Raw genomic sequence first — 22,199 nt, forward strand, 5'->3', positions numbered from 1 at the left:
GCACTGCCAGGTGAGGCGCTCCTGCTCTGATTGACGCTCCTGCTCTGATCGGATCGACGCTCCTGCTCTGATCGGATCGACGCTCCTGCTCTGATCGGATCGACCCTCCTGCTCTGATCGACAATATATATTTAGATTCCACCTTCATGACAATGGAGGTGGAATAGGGAGTGAATTTTTTTACCGTGAGTAAATTAGTAAGTAAAGTAAGTTTTGCCGTGAGTGAATGAAAGTCTTATTTCTTCTTGAGGTCTGCAGTGAAGCGTGTACACATTTGCTGAATAGGAAAACACTCTCAGTGTGTGCCCACTGTGCGACTGTCAAGTATAAACAACCTGTGGCCGCTGAGCCAGTCATGTGGATGTCAGTTTTACACACATTCTTATGTTTTTGTTTTCACTGCTAGTTTATGCTTATGTTTAATTAGTGGATTAAAAAATAAAGAAAATCATTAATGAAGTTTCAGCTCAGACCCCATGCTTAATAAGTCTCCCTCTGGCCCACCTACATTTATCCAGGCCCACCCACACAATAATTCCTGGCTACGCCACTGTGTGTGACACTGGCATTTGCTTTCAGAAGATATTATGATTATGATACGTCCGTTCCAGTAGCCTACTGCCGTCAAACTCAGCCGTCTCTCGCGTTTGCTTGGTCAAATCAGCAGCTCTTCATTTTTGAGTGCACGATTTATCGCGCCTTTACGGTAATCGCCGAGAAGCGGCACTGAAGCTAGTACAAGTGTAAAAGAATGCATGTTTTTTATGCTTTATTTGCGATACAAATAATTTGTACCATAAGTTCTTAATAAAACTGACACTGTTTGACTCAGTCAAACAGTGTCAGTTTGACTGCTACCAACAATAAAATGAAGTACTTTTACTGTGTACTTTTTGGGTAATACTCTGTCAAACTCCCCTCCTGACTACAATAATGCATGTATTCTGCTATATTTAATGAGGGATAAAAAAAATGTTTGCCATAGGTTTTTAGTGAAATTGATACTGTTGGACTCAGTACTACCTGGACTATTCCCACAAGTACAATCAAGTACTTTTACTTTGTACTTTTTGATTAATACTCGGTCAAACTCCCGTCCTGAGTACAATCATTAATGTATTGTACTCTATGAACTATGAATTATTGTACTCAGGACAGGAGTTTAACCGAGTATTACTCAAAAAGTACAGAGCTGAGCAGAGCACAAACACACACGTCATGCGTCTTGTGGACCGGACATCTCCTTCATAAAACGAGTAATAGGGGGAACTAGTGCAAATGCTGTAAACTGTGAACATTTGTGGCTGAATTTAGCTGAAAATGCAGAAAAAGCTGAATATGTTATTAGCTGAATGGTAGCTGCTTTTAGCTACAAAAATGCAGAAAAAGCTTAATATTTAAAAGAAAAGGTTTAAAAAAAGGTATAAACAACAACATGTATACCCTTGATGTCCTGAAATAGCTGAATAATGTAATAGTTGAATGGTTTCTGCAGCTGAAAATAGGCTGAAGGAGTTAAATATCAGATGTAAGTAGTAGTGAATGAATTTGTATTAAGATGAGAAAAGAAAGTAAAAAGGCTTGGGAAAGCAGCAGAATATTTGAACTGCAAACATTTGAACTAACTTGATGGTGAATTATCTGTCGCCATGGCAACGGCATTTGATGACACCCCATAATACGCTTAGATGTGTTGATGGCTGCATCGTTACCAAACCTGTGAAGTTTTGGGCCATTTCGAGCATTTTCACTGAAGTTATGAGAAAACCGTGTTTCATGGTGAGCATTGTGTTGCCATGGCAACGGCATTTGAAGAAATCTCAAAACTGTCCCGTAGATGTCTTCACGGCTGGACTGTTAGCACACATGTGAAGTTTGAGCACTTTTTGAATATTTTCATAGGAGTTATACATTACATTAGGAGGTTACATTACTCTCTCTCTTCTCTTGATCGCCCTCTCTCTTCTCTTGATCACCCTCTCAATCTTCTATCGCCCTCTCTCTCTTCTCTTGATCGCCCTCTCTCTCTTCTCTTGATCGCCCTCTCTCTCTTCTCTCTCTCTTCTCGTGCTCGCCCTCTCTCTTCTCTTGATCGCCCTCTCTCTCTCCTCTTGATCGCCCTCTCTCTCTTCTCTTGATCACCCTCTCTCTCTTCTCTTCATTGCCCTCTCTCTCTTCTCTTGATCACCCTCTCACTCTTCTATCACCCTCTCTCTCTTCTCTTGATCGCCCTCTCTCTCTCTTCTCTTGATCGCCCTCTCTCTCTTCTCTTGATCGCCCTCTCTCTCTTCTCTTGATCGCCCTCTCTCTCTTCTCTCTCTCTTCTCTTGCTCGCCCTCTCTCTCTCTTCTTGATCACCCTCTCACTCTTCTATCACCCCCTCTCTCTTCTCTTGATTGCCCTCTCTCTCTTCTGTTGATCGCCCTCTCTCTCTTCTCTTGATCGCCCTCTCTCTCTTCTCTTGATCACCCTCTCACTCTTCTATCACTCTCTCTCTCTTCTCTTGATCGCCCTCTCTCTCTTCTCTTGATCGCCCTCTCTCTCCCCTCTTGATCGCCCTCTCTCTCTTCTCTTGATCACCCTCTCTCTCTCCTCTTGATCCCCCTATCTCTCTTCTCTTGATCGTCCTCTCTCTCTCCTCTTGATCGCCCTCTCTCTCTTCTCTTGATCACCCTCTCACTCTTCTATCACCCTCTCTCTCTTCTCTTGATCGCCCTCTCTCTCTTCTCTTGATCACCCTCTCTCTCTTCTCTTGATCGCCCTCTCTCTCTTCTCTTGATCGCCCTCTCTCTCTCCTCTTGATCACCCTCTCTCTCTTCTCTTGATCACCCTCTCACTCTTCTATCACCCTCTCTCTCTTCTCTTGATTGCCCTCTCTCTCTTCTCTTGATCGCCCTCTCTCTCTTCTCTTGATCGCCCTCTCTCTCTTCTCTTGATCGCCCTCTCTCTCTCCTCTTGATCGCCCTCTCTCTCTCCTCTTGATCGCCCTCTCTCTCTCCTCTTGATCACCCTATCACTCTTCTATCACCCCTCTCTCTCTTCTCTTGATCGCCCTCTCTCTCTTGATGTGTCTGTGTGAGAGAGAGAGAGAGAGAGAGTGTGTGTGTGAGAGAGAGAGAGAGAGAGAGAGAGAGAGAGAGTGTGTGTGTGTGTGTGTGTGTGTGTGTGTGTGTGTGTGTGTGTGTGTGTGTGTGTGTGTGTGTGTGTGTGTGTGTGTGTGTGTGTGTGTGTGTGTGTGTGTGTGTGTGTGTGTGTGTGTGTGTGTGTGTGTGTGTGAATTGTTACAGCTCAAATGCATTGCAATGACTTCCATGTTAAAAAAAGACTTTAAAAAGCTGAATGTTTTAAAAAGTATAACATATTTTGAAAAAGTTGAAAGTTTCCCCATCATGTGCTGAAAAGGCTGAATAGTTTGATATTTGAATGGTTTATGTAGCTGAAATTAGGCTGAAGGAGTTAAATAAAGATATGAAATGTAAGTAGTAGTGAATGAACCCAGAGATGAAAGGTTACCATGGTGACGACTTATGACGATTTACCAACTGCAGCACTGAGTCCCATTAAGAATGCATTGAGGATTATATCTGACAATTTTGCCACCTGTTCAAAAACTATGGCTCTTATCAAAAAATTACCAGACCGTGAGCATCAGGGAACCCCAATGAACTGATATATGTTTGTTTTTTTTGGTTTTGTGTGTAAAATGTGGAGATGGGAGCAGTTTGTCTAAAGTGTACTTCTCTCTGTTCTGAAGAAAGTTCCGGAAAGATTTAACATGGGAATCAATTGGGAGCTAGCTGGACTTTTTGTCACTTCATGCCCTCAAGAGGCATTTTGTTTAATATTTTTTTTATTTTCCAACCTAGGAGAGGTTTTCCTACGTTTTTCATGAAAAATGATGTCTGAGGAGTGTAGGGTTTGGGAATTATGGCAGGTTTAAAACCTTTTTTTTGGGAGAATTTCAAGCACTCTTCCACTCAGTTTTGAGATCAAAGCACTCTAGACTTAACGAGCTGCTCCATCCACACTAATGTTAAAATCTGAAGAAAGCCTCTTTACCAAGCTCCAAACTAAGTTAAATATCTCAAGAAGTGTAAAAGATATGAAGAATCCGAATAACAAGTGTTATAGCTGAAGGTGTTGTGATCATTTGAAAGTTGGAATGAAGTGTCTAGCTGAAATTATGTGGAAGGAGAAGCATTTGGCGCAAAGTGTAGGAAAAGAGGATTTGAAGGCATCTCCCATTGACTTCAATGTTAAAAAAAAAGAGTTTAAAAAGCTGAATATTTCAAAAAGTATAAAATATTTTTAAAAGGTTGAAGGTTTCCCATCGATTCCTGAACAAGCTGAATAGTTTGATATTTGAATGGTTTCTGTAGCTGAAAGTAAGCTGAAGTTATGGAGAGCCAAAGTATTGGTGAAATAAGGGGAAGAATAAAGAATTGAAGTACTATAGTGGAATGCTGTGGCACAGCATTCGCACTAATAAAGAATCGAAGTACTATAGTGGAATGCTGTGGCACAGCATTCACACTAATAATCGGGCAGTTAGATGTGTGTAGAGGTGTGTGTGGTTAAAACGAAGCAGCCTGCAGTTGCTCTTTAGCTGTTCTAATGAAGGTAAACACAGCAAAGGCTGTGTGTAAAAGGCACAGCTCCACTTCTTACTTGGCGAACCGGTAACTTTCTCGTGCGCACGAGAACGTATCTCGTGATGAGCAAAACCGTGTCACTTGGCCCAGGTGGTTTCCACAGAACGGACAAAACATGTTTAACGACCATAAACACACTCGTATCGTCCATAGGTACCGGCGGTCTATCCGCCAAAACAAACGTAAGTTTGTGTCAATCACTTGCACGTCACTTCTGGTACTGTATGATGGACATTCCCTTTCCGGTTTGATTCTCCAGTCTGTTAAAGTGTTTCGGCAAATGTTAAAGTGTTTCGGCAAATGTTAAAGTGTTTAGAGACTTGTACATTTGTCTAATTTCTTGTAAAAGTGTTTCGCTAAAGTAATTTTGTTTTATAAAATGTAATTTTGTTTTTATAAAATGTAATTTTGTTTTATAATATGTAAATTTGTCTCAAGCTTTGTCAAAGTGTTTCACACTTTGTAATTGTCATTTGCACTTCTCAGCCACCGTAAGTTACACTCTCATCGTGACCTCAGAACTGCAACTCCTGCGTGCCCAAGTACACCAAACAATTTATGAGGCGTTTCAAAATTCCTCGGTTCCCCTTCACCTTCTCATTATGAGCGATGACATCCCGGCGTTGTTGCTCAGCCAGCTGGAGCTCTATCCTGGTGTCCCTAAATGTTTTAAGGTGAATAGTAGCTCTGAGGTGACTTGAAGCATTCTGATGGTGATGTGCTGATTTGGATAAACTTCCTAAATCAGAATATCCATCTCTGGCCTATGACCCACTGTCCGCGCCAAAAAGCAAGCAATCTCAGCAGTAAAGCTTTTGTTCCCTGGTTGATACGGTCATCCAGTTGTATCTGGCGTAATTGCCGATATTAAAATGCCTCTCGAACCGTTAAATTAAGCTGTGGTGTTGGTCGCCCTTTGGTAATTAACTCCAATTTATCATTGTAACTCAATCTTGAAAATGACTCGGTTAATAATTTTGCAACGATGTCATCACTATCACTGACGTGAGCCATCATGAACAAACTTATGCTAATTAGCTACTTCCCCCTAGCTTGACCCGTTGTTATAATACATGCATACACTTGACAGCGGGCGGAACTTGTCATAAAGTCCGCGATAATAAAGCCCACCCATTTAGAGGGAAGATATGATTGGTCAATTATACTGTCATTTGCAGTGGCGAGCCGTCACGGCCCTCTAGGCCCTCTGTGAGGGCCTAAGATATTCTAAAAAATAATATTTAAAAACATTTTTAAACATTTTTTTTTTTTTAAATATATATTTTTTTAATATTATTTTTGTTATATTTTTCATTAGTTTTACCGAAAAAAAACTTGATTTAATTGTATTTAAAATAACATTTCCAAAGAAATAAATCCTTCGAATCTGCCTGTTCAGTCTCTGTTGAATGTGAAGGGTTACATCAGCGCCATATATACGGCTCTGGGTTACATGAAAGAAGCTCGTCTGGCCCTCTCTGCGATTCACAGAGGGCCCGCTCTAGTAACTGAACGAGAGAGTAATGTCAAATGACAGTACAATTGACCAATCATATCTTCCCTCTAAATGGGTGGGTTTTATTATCGCAGACTTTATGACAAGTTCCGCCCACTGTGAAACTTTTCTTGTTTCCATAGCAACAACAACTTCCTGTCAACAGCGTGAATTCGCCTTCAAAATAAAAGCATGCCAAATTACACTTAAGACATACAACTGCAACGAAAGTAACAAACACAATGCAATATCATTTTCAATGTCAAAGAACACAAATTGGGTTCACAGGTGTTGTTTTGTGTGGTAGAGGGTCGCTGTCATTGATGCGTTTTGCACCCTGGGCCGTTGTTTTGATATTCCGCTGAAGTATACGCTGTGACGTAATAACTCTTTTTTTTTCTTTTTTTCGAGGGAATTGGTGGGGGTCAGAGGGCCTAGGTATAAAGCTCACGGCTCGCCACTGGTCATTTGACATTACTCTCTCGTACTACTATAGCTGGGCCCTCTGTGAATTTATAGCTGGACCACCAATCACCTCCTATCTTCACAGTAACTCACAGAGACGGCCAAAGGAGCTTCTTTCATTTAACCCTTCACCTTCCAACAGAAACTGAATAGGCAGATTCGAAGGATTTATTTCTTTGGAAATGTTATTTTAAATACAATTCAATCAAGTTATTTTGGTAAAACTAATGAAAAATATTGTAAAAAATATATAGTAAAAAAAATATATATACTTTTTTTTAATGTTTTAAAATATTACATTCAGAGAGGGCCTAGAGGGCTAAACGGCTCGCCACTGCTACATTTACTTTTCGTACTTTAAGTATATTTTGATGCTAATACTTCTCTGAGTATCACACCATAGGTCGGCAAATGCCCTTAAACCACTTAGGTGAACAAATAAGCACTGAACTCTGGAAAATATCTGGCTTCGTAAGATTAAAGCAACATGAGCATCACCAGCTCTGTATTAAAACAGTCCCCAGTTGTCCTTTTTTCTCTGCAGCTGCTATATGGTCCAGCATTATTATTTATTAAAACTTTAGATATTAGGGTCGCATCTGCAACATTTCTTCAACTATGACAATTAAATGAACTCTATCACAATTAAAGGTGGGGTAGGTAAGTTTGAGAAACCGGCTCGAGATACACTTTTTGTTATATTCCATGGAATGCTCTTAACATCCCGATAGCAATGAATATCTTAAGTGCTTTGACAAAGAATCCATACAAAAATGTAATCTGTGGAAGCCGTAATACTGTAAAAAGTACGACCAATCATTTTAGCCGGCCCGGCTAAAATAACTGGATGGCCTACCTGCCTGTCAGCCTTCCATCTGTGCACAAACTTATCTCGTGCCCTCATTGGTCATGTGCGCGTTCGTGTGTGTTGGAGGAGGGGCTCTATAAGGAAGTGGCAGATTTTCTCCGGTTGTGTATTTTCAAATTCTAGCGATCTCGAGCCGGTTTCTCAAACTTACCTACCCTACCTTTAACATCCCGATAGCAATGAATATCTTAAGTGCTTTGACAAAAAATCCATTACAAAATGTCATCTGTGGAAGCCGTAGTACTGTAAAAAGCACGACCAATCATTTTAGCCGGCCCGGCTAAAATAACTGGATGGCCTACCTGCCTGTCAGCCTTCCATCTGTGCACAAACTTATCTCGTGCACTCATTGGTCATGTGCGCGTTCGTGTGTGTTGGAGGAGGGGCTCTGTAAGGAAGTGACAGATTTTTTACGGCTATGTATTTTCAAATTCTAGCGCACTCGAGCTGGTTTCTCCAAAATTACCTACCCCACCTTTAAATAAGACTTTAGTTGCACCTGGTATAATTAAAAGCTACCCTGCAGTATACAAAGTCATTCAAACTAGCTGCACCTTTACCAGCTTTGATAACACTTTAATGCATTAAAACATAAGTATTTTTGATGCTAATACTTTTGTACTTTTACTTGAGTCACATTTAGATTGCAGGACGTTTACTTGTAACAAAGTATTTTTACATTCTGATAGTTCTACTTTTACAACATCCGAGTGACTTTTTTCCACCTCTGCGTATTTACTTTTACTGCAGTAAAGTCTCTGGATACGTCTCTCCAGCAGCTGCAATTCTGCGGTCTGCCAGCAGGCGGCGATACCGTTTATTCATAGAAAAATACATCAGCCGCCATTTTCCCCTGAGCGGAAGGAGGAAGCGCAGAGGGAAAACATTAAACTCTTGCAGTAAAAACCCTCCATAAATATATAAATTCTGTGATGGACGGCCCCGGGACGGATAGCGACTGGAGGAGCCCTCAGTTCCGACAGAAAGTCGTTGCTCAGATGTGAGATATTTTCCTTCAGTGTTTTGTTGTTGGCTAAATCTCTCTTTCTGTTACTGTTGCGATAGCCAATTGAGCTAAGCTAACGTTAGCTCTGCAGAGAAAGCACGTCACGTCAAACCGTGCTTAAAAAACCTGTAAATTAACACCGACTCGCATGATATTAAACTTAGCACAGGTCCACAAACATAGCGGAAAATACATCAAGCAAGACCCGTACCCACTCTTCAATTCGGCGTACATAGCAGCAATAAAACAATGCTTAATGGATATATATAAGTCATAGTTTATTATTAGCATTATTAGCTGCTAACGTTAGTCTGCCCACACAGCGAGTTAACTCTTTACTCGTTTAAGCATCACTCGAGTTGAGACATTTCATATACACTTTTTTTTTAAATGTGTTTCTTCTCAGAAATATCGAGCTCATTTATTTAAGTGTTTTTTATATACTTGTACTACCACATTACGTTATTCTACGTTCATTACTCATTCCTGACATATAGGGATACAACTTTTTTTCTTAATGTTTAATTATGCTGGGCAACATTTTTTTTTTCATAGATAAAAATAAATAAAGCAAAACAAAAATATCCACGCATTCAACATAAATAAATATGTATTCTACAAGTCTAATGGAAATGGCTCTACATTTAATAATACAAGTGCATATGAATCACCGCTACTATGCAGGCCACAGGGGTATACATACAGTAAGGGCCATTGCAGAATTGGAGGAAATATTCTGTCCCACCTATGACATTTCAAATAATGCACGGCCAAAATCCCAGAACATGCACTTGTTATTTCAGATATACTTGTCCTTACACAAAATGTAAATTCAGTTGTAGAAAAAGCGGTTTCTCAATATCATTTACATTGTCAAATAGCTCTCAAATACCCCCTAAAATGCATTTTTCTCTTATCCCTCCTTGGTGACCAACTTCCATATCAAATATAACATTTACAATTGGTTATTTATTCACTTGTCTTGCAATTATTGTGTAGATATATGTCTTTTGTAATGGTCAAAGCTATTTGTTTAATTATAAACATATTGTAACTAACAATCATTTTACACTGAATGTGTGTCCCTCAACATGCGTGCAACCCTGTTACCAAAACCTATTAAGCTTGGCTTAAAAAAATTACAAACTGGCAATTACATTATCAACACATTTGTAATTTTAAAGAATATTCAGACATTACAATTAGAATAGAAAATAAATATATATAAATAATAAAATTACACAACAACAATAATAAACACATGGAAAAATACTAGGCCAAATATTATAATAATAGGGAAACTCGCAGATTTTTCATGGTGCCTACGATGTTATATGGGATATTGTGACAGTGCGATGTTTTTATGTAAACAAACACGCATGTAAACAAGACGGGCACAGTGTTTCCCCTAGGTTTACTGCCTTGGCAGGGTGCTGAACTTTTCTTTTTTTATCCTCTGGAGCAGAGAGAGGAGCTGTGGATTATTGTTATTGTTATCGTACAGTAACAAAGTATTTGTACATTAAAAAGTAATAAAGTACAGTGTACAAACTGTATTCCCTTCTTATCATGTAGCCTACACTTCTTCCTTTCATTGATACATTTAAATCACCTGACTACAGCATATAACATACCTGCTGCAACCCTGTGCTGCTGCTGCTTCTCTCTGCCTCATCCTCTATTGCTGGAGGCAGCTCCACCTCATCTGTTCTCTGATATAAAAGCAATCTTGTTATGATCATATTGAGCTATTGGTGTGAGTCTAACATTAAACAAGCAGTCTGCTTGTCATACATTGCTGACGATACATTTTAAGAGGCAATTTGTTGAGTCACTGCCGCTAAATACCGGTAGCATCAAGCTAGCAAATCCTGCATTAGCCTCACATCAACAGGTGTAGACAGAACATCCAATTATCCTGAGCTAATTTACTGAATAAACCAACTCACATCTCCTGTCTTTTTTTTCACCCAACTCATTAGACTATTCTTCTGCTGGCGTTTCATTGTTGTTTTCTGTCAAATTCAATACTGTAGTTCAAAACCGCGGTACCGGCTCACCATCTGTGAGCTATTTTTAGAATGCGCACGCTACGTTGTCGCGTTCGTCCACCTGGGCAGGCTGTGTGTGTCCTTCTCCTCCGTGACGATAACGGCTTGAGGTTAAAAAATAATAATAAACGAATTTGAAACTGGGGGGGGACACACAAACGGGCAGACAGCAGAGCTCGGGGCAATAATGCAGATTTGTTTGACTTTTTTACACTTTGTTGTTCTCCTCCTTTCCTCCCGCTCTTGTCTCTGATTGTGAGTGTGTGCATTCGTGCGTGTGTGTGTGTGTGTGTGTGTGGGGGGGGGAGTGGAGCCCTTCAGAAACAGAGCGGAGGGAGAATGTGAATACGCAAAGCAGTGGACACTGAAACATGCACATACATTGGATAAATAACATAGGCGTTTAGTTTATTCAATAAAAGAGCACATGTTCAATGTGAAAAGTGACCGTAGATAGATTACTTCAGTTGCAATTTAGTGCCATATATATATATTTTTTAAATAAAAAAAACACCTTGAATTACAGGCGGGGCGCGGGGCTCCGTTGGCAGGGCGCAGCGCCCCGCCAAGACAATGGTAGGAGAAACACTGCGGGCATATGGAGGTTGATAACAAAACTGTAAAATGACACGCTTTATTGTGATATATTGGTATTGAAATATGCATGACGGATATCATGATAAACTAGAGAATGCAATTCCTGAAGAAATTGCTTAGTGGGAATGCTTTGTGCTGAAAAGCTGACGCTAAGCTGCTATGCTGAAATGTAATGTGTAAGAAGAAAGTGAAGAATTTAGATTGAAATGATACATGAACACTAGGGGCTTGAATGTGTGATGAGAGAAGAAAAGAAAGTAAAAAGGCTTGGAAAAGCAGCAGAATATTTGAACTGCAAACTTTTGAACTAACTTGATGGTGAATGATCTGTCGCCATGCCAACGGCATTTGATGACATCCCATAATACGCTTAGATACGTTGATGGCTGCATCGTTACCAAACCTGTGAAGTTTTGGGCCATTTGGAGCATTTTCACTGAAGTTATGAGAAAACCGTGTTTCATGGCGAGCATTGTGTTGCCATGGCAACGGCATTTGAAGAAATCTCAAAAACTGTCCCGTAGATGTCTTCACGGCTGGACTGTTAGCACACATGTGAAGTTTGAGCACTTTTTGAACATTTTCATAGGAGTTCTAGCGACATCGTCATTTATGGCGAGGGATGCGTTTCCATGGAAACGGCATATGATGAAACCCCATAATTGACGTAGAGCTGTTGAGGGCTGGACCGTTAACCATTATCTGAAGTGTGGTGCTGTTTTGACCCTTTTCATAGGCGTTACGACAACATCGTGTTTTATGGCGAGGGATGCGTTTCCATGGAAACGGCATATGGTGAGATGTCAGATTTGACGTAGAGCTATTGAGGCATGGAGAGGTGATATACAGGTGAAGATTGTGGGACGACCGGACCGTGTCCATTGGAGCTACAGCGACATTGTGTTTTATGGCGAGGGATGCGTTTCCATGGCAACAGCCTATGGTGAGATCTCAGATTTGGCGTAAAGCTGTTGAGGCATGGACCGGTGATATACAAGCGAAGTTTGGGGGGCGATCGGACCGTGTCCATTGGAGTTACAGCGACATCGTGTTTTATGGCGAGGGATGCGTTTCCATGGAAACGGCATATGATGACCCCCCATAATTGACATAGAGCTGTTTATATTTGAATAACGACGTTTCCAGAGATCAAAGGTTTCCATGGTGATCAAATAAATGTGGCAAAGGCTCAAATTTGTTGAACAACACATTTGTAACAGGATTGTTAATTGACCAAAAAATATGAACAGTTGGAAGATTGAAAATGGGATTATTATTATTAGGATTATTTGTAGGTCATTGAACAGTAGAATCATTTAGAAAGATGTGAACATTGAAGTTTCTATTTTAGAAAAGGTGACACTAGTGCATCGCTGGTTTTAAAAGTGATTTATAAGAGTCATGTTTAAAGATGTGCAATACTTAAAACGTTTATAAAGATCCTCTGAGTGTGTGTCATTAGTTAGCTGATAAAATGTTAAGGATAAATACCTTGACATATTGACTACAAGAGCTTGAATCAAACAAGCAACCTTGTATTTGAAAGATTAAGGCCTAGGGTCCACGGGAACGAAAACGGGTTGAATCCGCATATTTCTCTTGCGTATAGCCCTTTAAGCTAGACGACGCCGTAACGGAACGGTAGAAACGGACCCTGCAAACGACAACGGGTCCAAAGGTGGATAGATCTGGGAACGGAGCGCTCTGGGGGGTCCAACGGGGCCGTGTGGTAGCCTATACAGTCATCCGTTTCTGATAATGACGACGCAATAGCCCCGCCTCTCCCCGCCTCTGCTGCTCACCCCCGCAAAAGTACACTGCACACTGAATTCAGATTATTTATCTTTATCTCGATATGGACATAAACGCGAGTGAAGTCTAATCTGACAGGACGGAGACACGCAGCTCCTCCCGCTGTGATGCAGCGGGAGCAAAACACACACTTCAAGTCAGATCATCACCCTTAGCTATTTTAATTACCTCTCAAACTACCTAAACTAGTTATAAATATGTTTATTTTTACTGTCGAGTCATCATTACTGGATCAGCTGCTGCATGAGACAGACACTGACGCTGTCAGAAGAGAGGAAAAAGAGACAGGCTCTGTGTATTTTATTATTATATATCATTATATCGTCCTTATTCATTTGTTTTAAAGCTCAATAAATAACAAAGAAGACCTTTGACCGGCACTTTTATAATTTTGTCCGGAAGATTTAAACTTTAACACACGTTGACCGGCGAAAAACTCTGCCCGGATCCCTCGGCCCCCACCAAGGAGAATAAACAGAAGTGCAGCCATGACAACCATTCTTCTTCGCTGCTTTTGTGGAGGAAGTTGCTGCTTTTGTGGAGGAAGTTACAGCTCCACGTACAGGCTCGGCATATGTACCGCAGCTTTTCCAGCGGTTGGATGTAAACGGAGCTGTCTCGTGTAGCTTGACACAATCCGGTGTATATTGCGTGTGGGCGGAAGCTTTTTGGCGTTTGCGTTACTCCTATGTGTTTTGCCATATGCGTTCCCGTGGACAAAATTATAAAAGTGCCGGTCAAAGGTCTTCATTGTTATTTATTGAGCTTTAAAACAAATGAATAACGACGATATAATGATATATAATCATAAAATACACGGAGCCTGTCTCTTTTTCCTCTCTTCTGACAGCGTCAGTGTCTGTCTCATGCAGCAGCTGATCCTGTAATGAGTGACCCGACAGTAAAAATAAACATATTTATAACTAGTTTAGGTAGTTTGAGAGGTAATTAAAATAGCTAAGGGTGATGATCTGACTTGAAGTGTGTGTTTTGCTCCCGCTGCATCACAGCGGGAGGAGCTGCGTGTCTCCGTCCTGTCAGATTAGACTTCACTCGCGTTTATGTCCATATCGAGATAAAGATAAATAATCTGAATTCAGTGTGCAGTGTACTTTTGCGGGGGTGAGCAGCAGAGGCGGGGAGAGGCGGGGCTATTGCGTCGTCATTATCAGAAACGGATGACCGTATAGGCTACCACACGGCCCCGTTGGACCCCCCAGAGCGCTCCGTTCCCAGATCTATCCACCTTTGGACCCGTTGTCGTTTGCAGGGTCCGTTTCTACCGTTCCGTTACGGCGTCGTCTAGCTTAAAGGGCTATACGCAAGAGAAATATGCGGATTCAACCCGTTTTCGTTCCCGTGGAGCCTAGGCCTAACTCACATAGCAACAGTCGCACCTGGTATATAAGTGGTGTGGCTGAGTACTTTAAAGGGTTCATGAATAGAGGGGACTTGAATGTGAAATAACAAGAAAATAAAAGTCTAAATGCATGAAAAAGCAGCAGAATATTTTAACTGAAAACTTTAGAACTAAATAATAACCAATAATGTCACCAATAATGTCTAAAATATGTGGAACATGTTGAAGTCAGTATGAAGTCTCCATCAGACGGAAAAGAATAGGCTGAGACAGTCTGTTAAACTCCAGTGACCACGTCATTAGTGTGCTGCTCTAATTATGTCAATTGGAGTTATGACATCATCGTGTTCCATGACACAGGTGTTTATATTTGAGCTAACGACGTGTCCAGAGATCAAAGGTTTCCATGGTGATCAGTGAGAGGAGAGCATTTTCATTGTTCTGAATGAGAGATAAACTTGTTATGTGAACATTTTGTTGAAGAACCGTTACAGATATCGGTGAAATTTCAAAGCGTGAAGCATGTCAAGGAACTTGAGCATCTGAAGTGTACTTTTTGTGTACTTTCGGGTTAATAATGTGGCCTTTTTGGCAGATTAACTAAAGGTGTGCGGCTGCTGTGGTGGGGAAAGGTGAGGCTAAACTTACAATGGGTTTTAATGGAGACATGTTGAAAGTTTTTGTCACTTCATGCCCTCAAGAGGCATTTTGTTTAATTATTTTTGCTTAATTATTTTTTTATCTTTCAAGCTACGAGATGTTTTCCTACGTTTGTCATGGAAAATTATGTCTCAGGAATGTAGGGTTTGGGAATTAAGGCAGATTTAAAAGAAAATATGAAGGCAAAATTAAATCTGTCCTCCACTCAAGCTGTGACATCACGCACTCTAAAATCTGAAGAAGGCCTCTTTACCAAGGTCTGAACAATGTTTAATATCTCTAAAAGTACAAATCAGATTTAAAAGTTGTGTTACACAAATAATGTCAGAAAGATGTGTAACATTTTAAAGTTGGAATGAGGTTTCTGAGTGAAAGTATGAAGGAGCAGTTAGCAGTTGAAGTTTCATGAAGATTGTTGAAGTCTGAAGAGTTTCTCCATTGACTTCCATGTTAAAAATGTGATGTATTATGGGATGTATCTCTGGAATTATGAAAGTTATGAATGATAAAAGTAATAGCCATCGATTCGAGCTGAACGTTTTGAACATGTATGTTTATTTAAATGGAATTGTCTGCAGCATTTAATATATTTATATACAGTAATAAAATCAATGATGCATTTCATTTTTCATATACTCAAAGGTGCTTTTCAACCTAAACATTACATAAAAGCATACAGACTAGGGGTTGACCGATTATCGGCCTGGCCGATTATCGAGGCTGATATTCCGCATTCTACAGATTATCGGTATCGGCCTTTTTTGAATCAAATTGCCGATAAAACTTTGGCTCTGATGCGGCCGTTTCTCTGGCTGCAGTCACCACTGTTCTCGAGCAATGTCCCGCCCACAGCGCTATCTGATAGGCTATTACTGAAGTGTCAATCAACACTGAAGATTTTCCCAGCCAGAGAGGCGGGACCTTCTCAGATTACAGGCAGGTGCGAAGAACGCAGACACAGACAGAGGCAAGCAGCAGCAGCAGCGATCGGTGTTTCGAAGGTAAATCAGTTGAAAGCCGAAGTTCAATAAACATCCCAATCCCCTATGCTGAAGTTGCAAAAACAACACGATCTTATGATCCAATTCTATCAGTTTCCCAGTTACAAAGGGACCGGGGGGGGGCGGGTAGCGTCTCGCAGCGGAGAAACTGTGACGCGCTGGGACGACTGGGACTGTGACGGCTGCTAGTGGAGCCTCGCAGCAACTGCTTTCTGCACCACAATCTGGTGCTGATGAATTGGGACTACTAAATGAGTGAGACTCAAATATCAGAAGTTCAGAACAAGTTTTAGTAGTTTTTATTTTATTTTTACTTCATTTACTTTACTCAGGGTCACAGAGAGGAAACCAGTTTTAAGATGTTGAAAAGTTCATTAAACATAAAAAGGCATTTCAAAGAAGTTGTGTTATTCTACATTTTCACACCAAGATTTTCTGATTTTACTGCAAATGTATATCGGTTCCAAATATCGGTTATCGGTCTCCTTGATTACTAATAATCGGTATCGGTATCGGCCTTGAAAAAGCCATATTGGTCGATCCCTAATACAGACGTGCATGCATACAATTCAAAACACAAGATGCAGTAAGATTCATGAATGTGTAGTTTATAAGAATTTAACATGTTCAGAAAGGTGTAACTGCGTTGAATATTTTTCGTGTTTAAAGCCATAGTGTGAATGATAAAACCTTGTTAAAGTTTTTCATCCATGTGCATGATTCCAGTGAAGAAGCTATGAGGAAGGCAGGAACCGCACACACCAAATCGAGCATTGACATGGAGAACCACGTCTACGTAAAAGCCAAATCCAGAGTGAGTACTGGGAGTCTTTCCCACGGCAGGAAACATGTTTTCAGAGCAGGAGTTTGCTTAAAGATGAAATAAGGATTATTTTCATGATGGATGTTGAAACAGTTCTCCCTCTTTCTTTCCTCAGGAAGAGTATTTATCTCTGGTCGCGAGGCTGATCATACACTTCAGAGACATTCGTGAGTATTTGACTCTTAATACAGGGCGGTACTGATATGCTACACAACTTTTAAACAGTTGTTTTAATGTATGGATTTGGGTTGTAAAGTCTTTGTCATAATTTATTATAAAGTGGTACAGGAATGAGTCCTAAAACCAATAATTGAGTCAGAATGTGATCACTTCCTGTTCCCTCAAATGGAAGTAAATGGCTTTTTGGGTAGATGCCTGAAAAATAAGGTTGTGGTTAACACAAGATGAAGAGATATTTCACATTTTGTCGACATCAAATATGTCAGGTAATAATAATAATAAAGCTTTATTTATTTAAATGATCAACGTTTTACCGTAATATCATGTTTCAACAGTTACTATATCACTTTATTTTTAAATGTTTGTATTATTATTTTAATTATTATTAATCCAGATGATTTAAAGCATCAATAACCACTCCATGCTCCACAGTAAGTGCAGGAGTTTCTAATCACATGTCTCTCTTTGACAGACAAGAAGACCCTAGGAGGCCCGGGTGAGTGCGCTGTGTTGTTTTCTCACTTGTCTTTGCTGTCCTTTACTTTCAATATAGTCTCATGGTGTTTTAGGGTTTCTGCTGTGTATACGATACGATACGATAATACTTTATTGGTCAGATCAAGTCTGAAATTTGACTATGCTGGAGCTGGGTAATATTTTTCTGTTGTCTATCCTTTGCCAGATCCCATGAATGCCCTGACTAACCTGACAGGGGTTGGAGGCCCGGGCGCCATCGGCATGGGGCCTCGCCCTACTGGGGCTCCCGTTGTTGGCATGGGGGCCATGGGGCAGATGCAGATAGGGGGGCAGATGCAGATAGGCCAGCATGCCATGGCGGGGGTGGCTGGAAACCCGCAAGCCAGTGAGTGTGTTTCCTCTGTGTGCTGTGATGGGCGTTACACGCCTCAAAGTAACGTGTTACTTTAATCAAACTACATTTGTCTGTAAGGTAGTAATGTAGCGCGTTACTGGTGACAGCAGTAATTACAATACAGTTACCAAGCACAACATTATCTCATTACCTTGTAGTGGTTCGACTATAGTTGCTGGGTGCCAGTCAGGTCAGGCCTGACAATTTATAGTTAAGATCGAGTCAAACCCTACAAAGAGTACATGTTACCGACGGGAAAAACATACAGCACATGCCCCTCTTAACCAGTACAATATTTCTGTATTTTCAATATAGTAAATTAATACCTTTGAACAAAAACAAAAACACATCTCTTTAAATGCAGACAAATAATATATTCAATAGTTCAAGAACAGTGAGTCCCATGTGAGTGAAAAAAGTGTAATCGATATAGTTCATGAAAAATAGTCCAACAAAAATAGTATAATCCACAAAACTCCGTTCCAGGTTTTCTTTGTACAGTTCCCGGTTATTCCAAAACAATAATCCACATATCGTATTAGTTTCAGTTCAGTTCACCAACCACAGAAAACACATCTTCGTTTAACTTCCCCATCCTCCCACACGACACTTTAAATAAATGAGATACTTGAATGTCTTCAACTATCTGCATATCAGTCTGTTTGCCAGCTCATAGAGTCCTATTGTGAACCCAGAAATGTTAAGTACCACACAGTTTTATGTTAGCAATTTATAGTACAGGTCCCCAGCACATAGAAACTGCCGGATGCCAACCTGCATATGTTGGGTAGTTTGCACAATTGGCGTAAGTAGCATCCATTAGCATCAATTACCATTATAGCCTATGTGGAAAATAGTTGTAAAATGACTTGGCTGATCTGGACAATTTTGGAGTGATTTTTGAGGTTACTTATGATGCTGAATTCATTTCCGCCATTTTCAGGATCACAAACAACAGTTTTAATCAGAAACTGCAAATAGTTGTCCTCGAAGCACTGATTTTGTTTACATTTGTGTCAATCATTTTCATAGTGTGCTCTCTATATCCAATGCTCGCAACACTACTCATGGTAGTCAAGATCGGCCCACCGAGAGTACAAATATGGCCACTTTCTGGTTACAACTGCAATTTTTGATACTGAGAAGCATCCTCAATAACCCCCCAAAACCACTCCCAAATTGTCCAAGTCTTTTTTGTACATTTGTTTACATAGGCTATAATGCCATTCATTTGTGCAAATGGCCCAACATATGCAAGTTAGCATCTGGCAGTTTATATACATCTATACATTTCTAACATAAAACTTTGGGGTACTCAACATTTCCGGGTTCACTAAGCTGGCAACTACATTACAAACATGGCTGCTGTTCAAACAAAGAGCAGAAAAAAGAGGTCTGTGTACAGTATTGTCCTTATTATATTAAGGATTTTGGCTGATCTAGTTCTAATTTAGGTTAACTTTATATTGTTATTTGTCATTTGATTTACTGTGCATCTCAGGGGATGTTACAGAGTAATCCAAAAGTAATGTAACAAAGTGTTACTAATTACTTTCAGCAGTGAGTCATTTAGAAAAATAAGGCATTACTTTTTTTTAAAGTAACTAGTAAAGTGTAATGCAATACTGTTTTTGGGCAACTACCCCAAAACTGGCTGTGTGACAAGGCTCACACACACTTTCCTTGTTGCCTGTGGTTGGTGTTCCATTGTTTGCACTTTCACCTATCCACACTCCAAAGAAATCAAGTGTCCCCTTAAATCAATCTTCTCCCCCATTCCCAATATCCCTTATGAAAGGCAGTATTCAATATTGGTTCTATTTACCTACACAGATATACTATTAACAGTGCTTATCTTTGACCAGTTCAAATCTATTATGTCTTGCCATTCCTCTTCATGCACCCACAGTATTTGAAGTCCTCATGGTAGACAAGAGGCGCGTTCACACCAAGTACTTTTCCCACAATAGTTCATGAGAACTCTTTTAGTTCTGATGAACTAAAGCAGATCGCGTTCACACCAAAATGAGTTCCTGGGGGTGGATTAGGCAAATTAAGCCGCTGACGTCACTTCTTCTTCTTCTGCTTTTGGTTTACTGGCAGGCCGCAAACAACTTCACGGCGAGTACAGTAGGTGGCGGTATGCACCTTAAAGTTGCAATCCGCCAAAAAACTGAGAGAAGAAGAAGAACCTCCCGCGTATACTGCCACGCCCACCTGCTGTATATGAGGCGTCTGTTTACCTTCCGACCTCAGACATGAGCTTCGTCTGAGTTATTTAAGCAAACACAAATTCAGATCGTCGACCAGTCAAATGCAATAGCAATGCTGATTCGGAAGCGAAGGCGGTTAAGAAGGATTGACAAAAGGATCGGACGACGACATGCACGCGCTATGGATTGCGTAACCTGTGTGAAATGAATAAACTGTGCCAGGTGTGTCGTACTCGTATGCACAGTAAATAGGCTCAGCAGTTAACACACCTTTATTATATATCCTCCCGAGAGCAACTGCATCCGTCTGCCATGAACCCTACAGAAACCTACGTGTTAGTTTTGGCCCATAGTGGCCTCCATTTGTGTCTTGTAAAATGGGTAAATAAAAAGTTAGCAAATCCCCATGTCCTCCTCAGAGGACATTCATAAAAACATTTAGTTTTAGGTCAAATAATGATTACACTGCTCTGAAACTCACTACACTAACTCCTAAGATGTTCCCTTACTATAATTAATTAAAATATTGAACTCACAACACTGGTAATTACAAACTTAACCATTTCTCTTTCTATAAATAGTGCTTGTGTTGATGGATGCCATTTTGAAATACAATGAAATTATCTTTTTCAAAGCCACATATTTGGGGTGGGACACAACGAATAAAGCTTCGCCAGTTTATAACCGATGAAACATGATGGTATCAGAATAATCACTTACATGTGATGTATAGGATGCTACACAGGTCACTGTAAAGATACAGTGTCAGAGGAGAAATAAGCAAGATACAGGATCTGTTTAATCGCCATGTAGGTTCTCTTTTATTGCACACTCAAGACAATATCAATAACGGCATCACGCTGTCCCAGGTGTGTCGTATGCATGTAAATACAAGTTAAAAGTTTTAATGTAAATAGAAGTTAACATTTTCAATATAAAAGAAAGTGTCAGTAGTATCAAAATAATATAATAAGAGTGGCAATATATATATAATAACAATATACAATAGCTCAGCAGCAGACACACCTTAGTGCAAAGTGAAGTGTCAGTATTAATAACAGTGGCATATATATAATCACAATAATACAAAATTAACTGTCCCAGGTGTAGGCAATTTGGGGTGAGGTGTCTTGCCCAGGGACACAACGACATGCTGACTGCAGTGGGGTTTGAACCTGTGCCACACGCCTCCCAACAAGTCATTGTACAGTTTATCAACTACGACAATTTTTTATTTTTTTATTGAAGGCCTGTTGGATTTAATCAGCTCGCTTAGCACTGCCAGAAGCCCAGCCTGAAAGGTATTTTGTTGCTCCACCTGGCGTGCCGACACCTCCACCTGGCACGCCGCAGAGTCAGCATGGCGCGTCATCAGCATGAGCAGCTGGTCGTCCGATTCCTGGGCCTTGTGTGAATGCAGCACAGCCGTTCGTCGTGCATCTCCTTGGCACGCAGGTCCTCATTCTCCTTGCTGACCATGGCACGACGGTCCTCCATCGCCATGATGGTGTCAAGGAAGCTGTCATCCCGTGCCCGCTTTCCTAAGGAGGAGAAATAAGCAAGATACAAGATCAGTTTAATCGCCTAGTAGGTTGTCAACAGAGACAACATTGGACATGGTGCAGGCAGGGACAGTGTACAAAATGCAGGTGTAAAGTAGAAGATAAGATAGGATCAAATAATATCAAATAAAAAATAAATATCAAAGTGCCCTTATTTATTGTTTTGTGCTTAATGTATGCTTGAACTTTGTTTTATAGGGATTAGTGGACATCAGTTCGATGCATAACCTTCTTTCAAGGCCAGAGTAGTTACAGTGCAAGTGGATTGACATCTAACATAACATGGCTGAGTAAAATTATAACAATCAATACAAAAAAGGAAAAATAAATTGAATTTCAATTACATTTTTACTTAAATGTGCAAAATATTAGAACATCAGTCTTTGTGGCATGCAGGTAATCAACTGTTTAAGCTTTTACCATTAACATGTAGAATGAATGTTGCAAATGACACATGAAATTATAGCAACTACCATGCAAGTTATTTGGATGTAGCATTATGTCCAGCTAGCATGCTAATTGCTAACGTTATATTATCGTTTTATCCCGGAGGGGAAAGCTCACTAGTTTCCAATCCAAAGAG

At 40.3% G+C, this 22,199-nt stretch overlaps 1 protein-coding gene across 2 annotated transcripts in view; it reads left to right on the forward strand.

Annotated features, from left to right (window-relative positions):
* Positions 1-8,344: 8,344 nt before the first annotated feature.
* Positions 8,345-22,199, forward strand: part of med15 (mediator complex subunit 15) — a 44,314-nt gene continuing 30,459 nt past the window's right edge. For both annotated transcript variants that reach the window (XM_034113673.1, XM_034113674.1), the window contains exons 1-5: positions 8,345-8,480; positions 16,694-16,781; positions 16,906-16,957; positions 17,443-17,466; positions 17,653-17,832. In XM_034113673.1, the coding sequence (XP_033969564.1) occupies positions 8,413-8,480; positions 16,694-16,781; positions 16,906-16,957; positions 17,443-17,466; positions 17,653-17,832 (412 nt within the window). In that variant the 5' untranslated portion in view covers positions 8,345-8,412. The remainder of the gene's footprint in view (positions 8,481-16,693; positions 16,782-16,905; positions 16,958-17,442; positions 17,467-17,652; positions 17,833-22,199) is intronic.

This window comes from Trematomus bernacchii, unplaced genomic scaffold, assembly GCF_902827165.1.
Source record: "Trematomus bernacchii unplaced genomic scaffold, fTreBer1.1, whole genome shotgun sequence".
In the NCBI taxonomy this organism is placed as follows: Eukaryota; Metazoa; Chordata; class Actinopteri; order Perciformes; family Nototheniidae; genus Trematomus; species Trematomus bernacchii.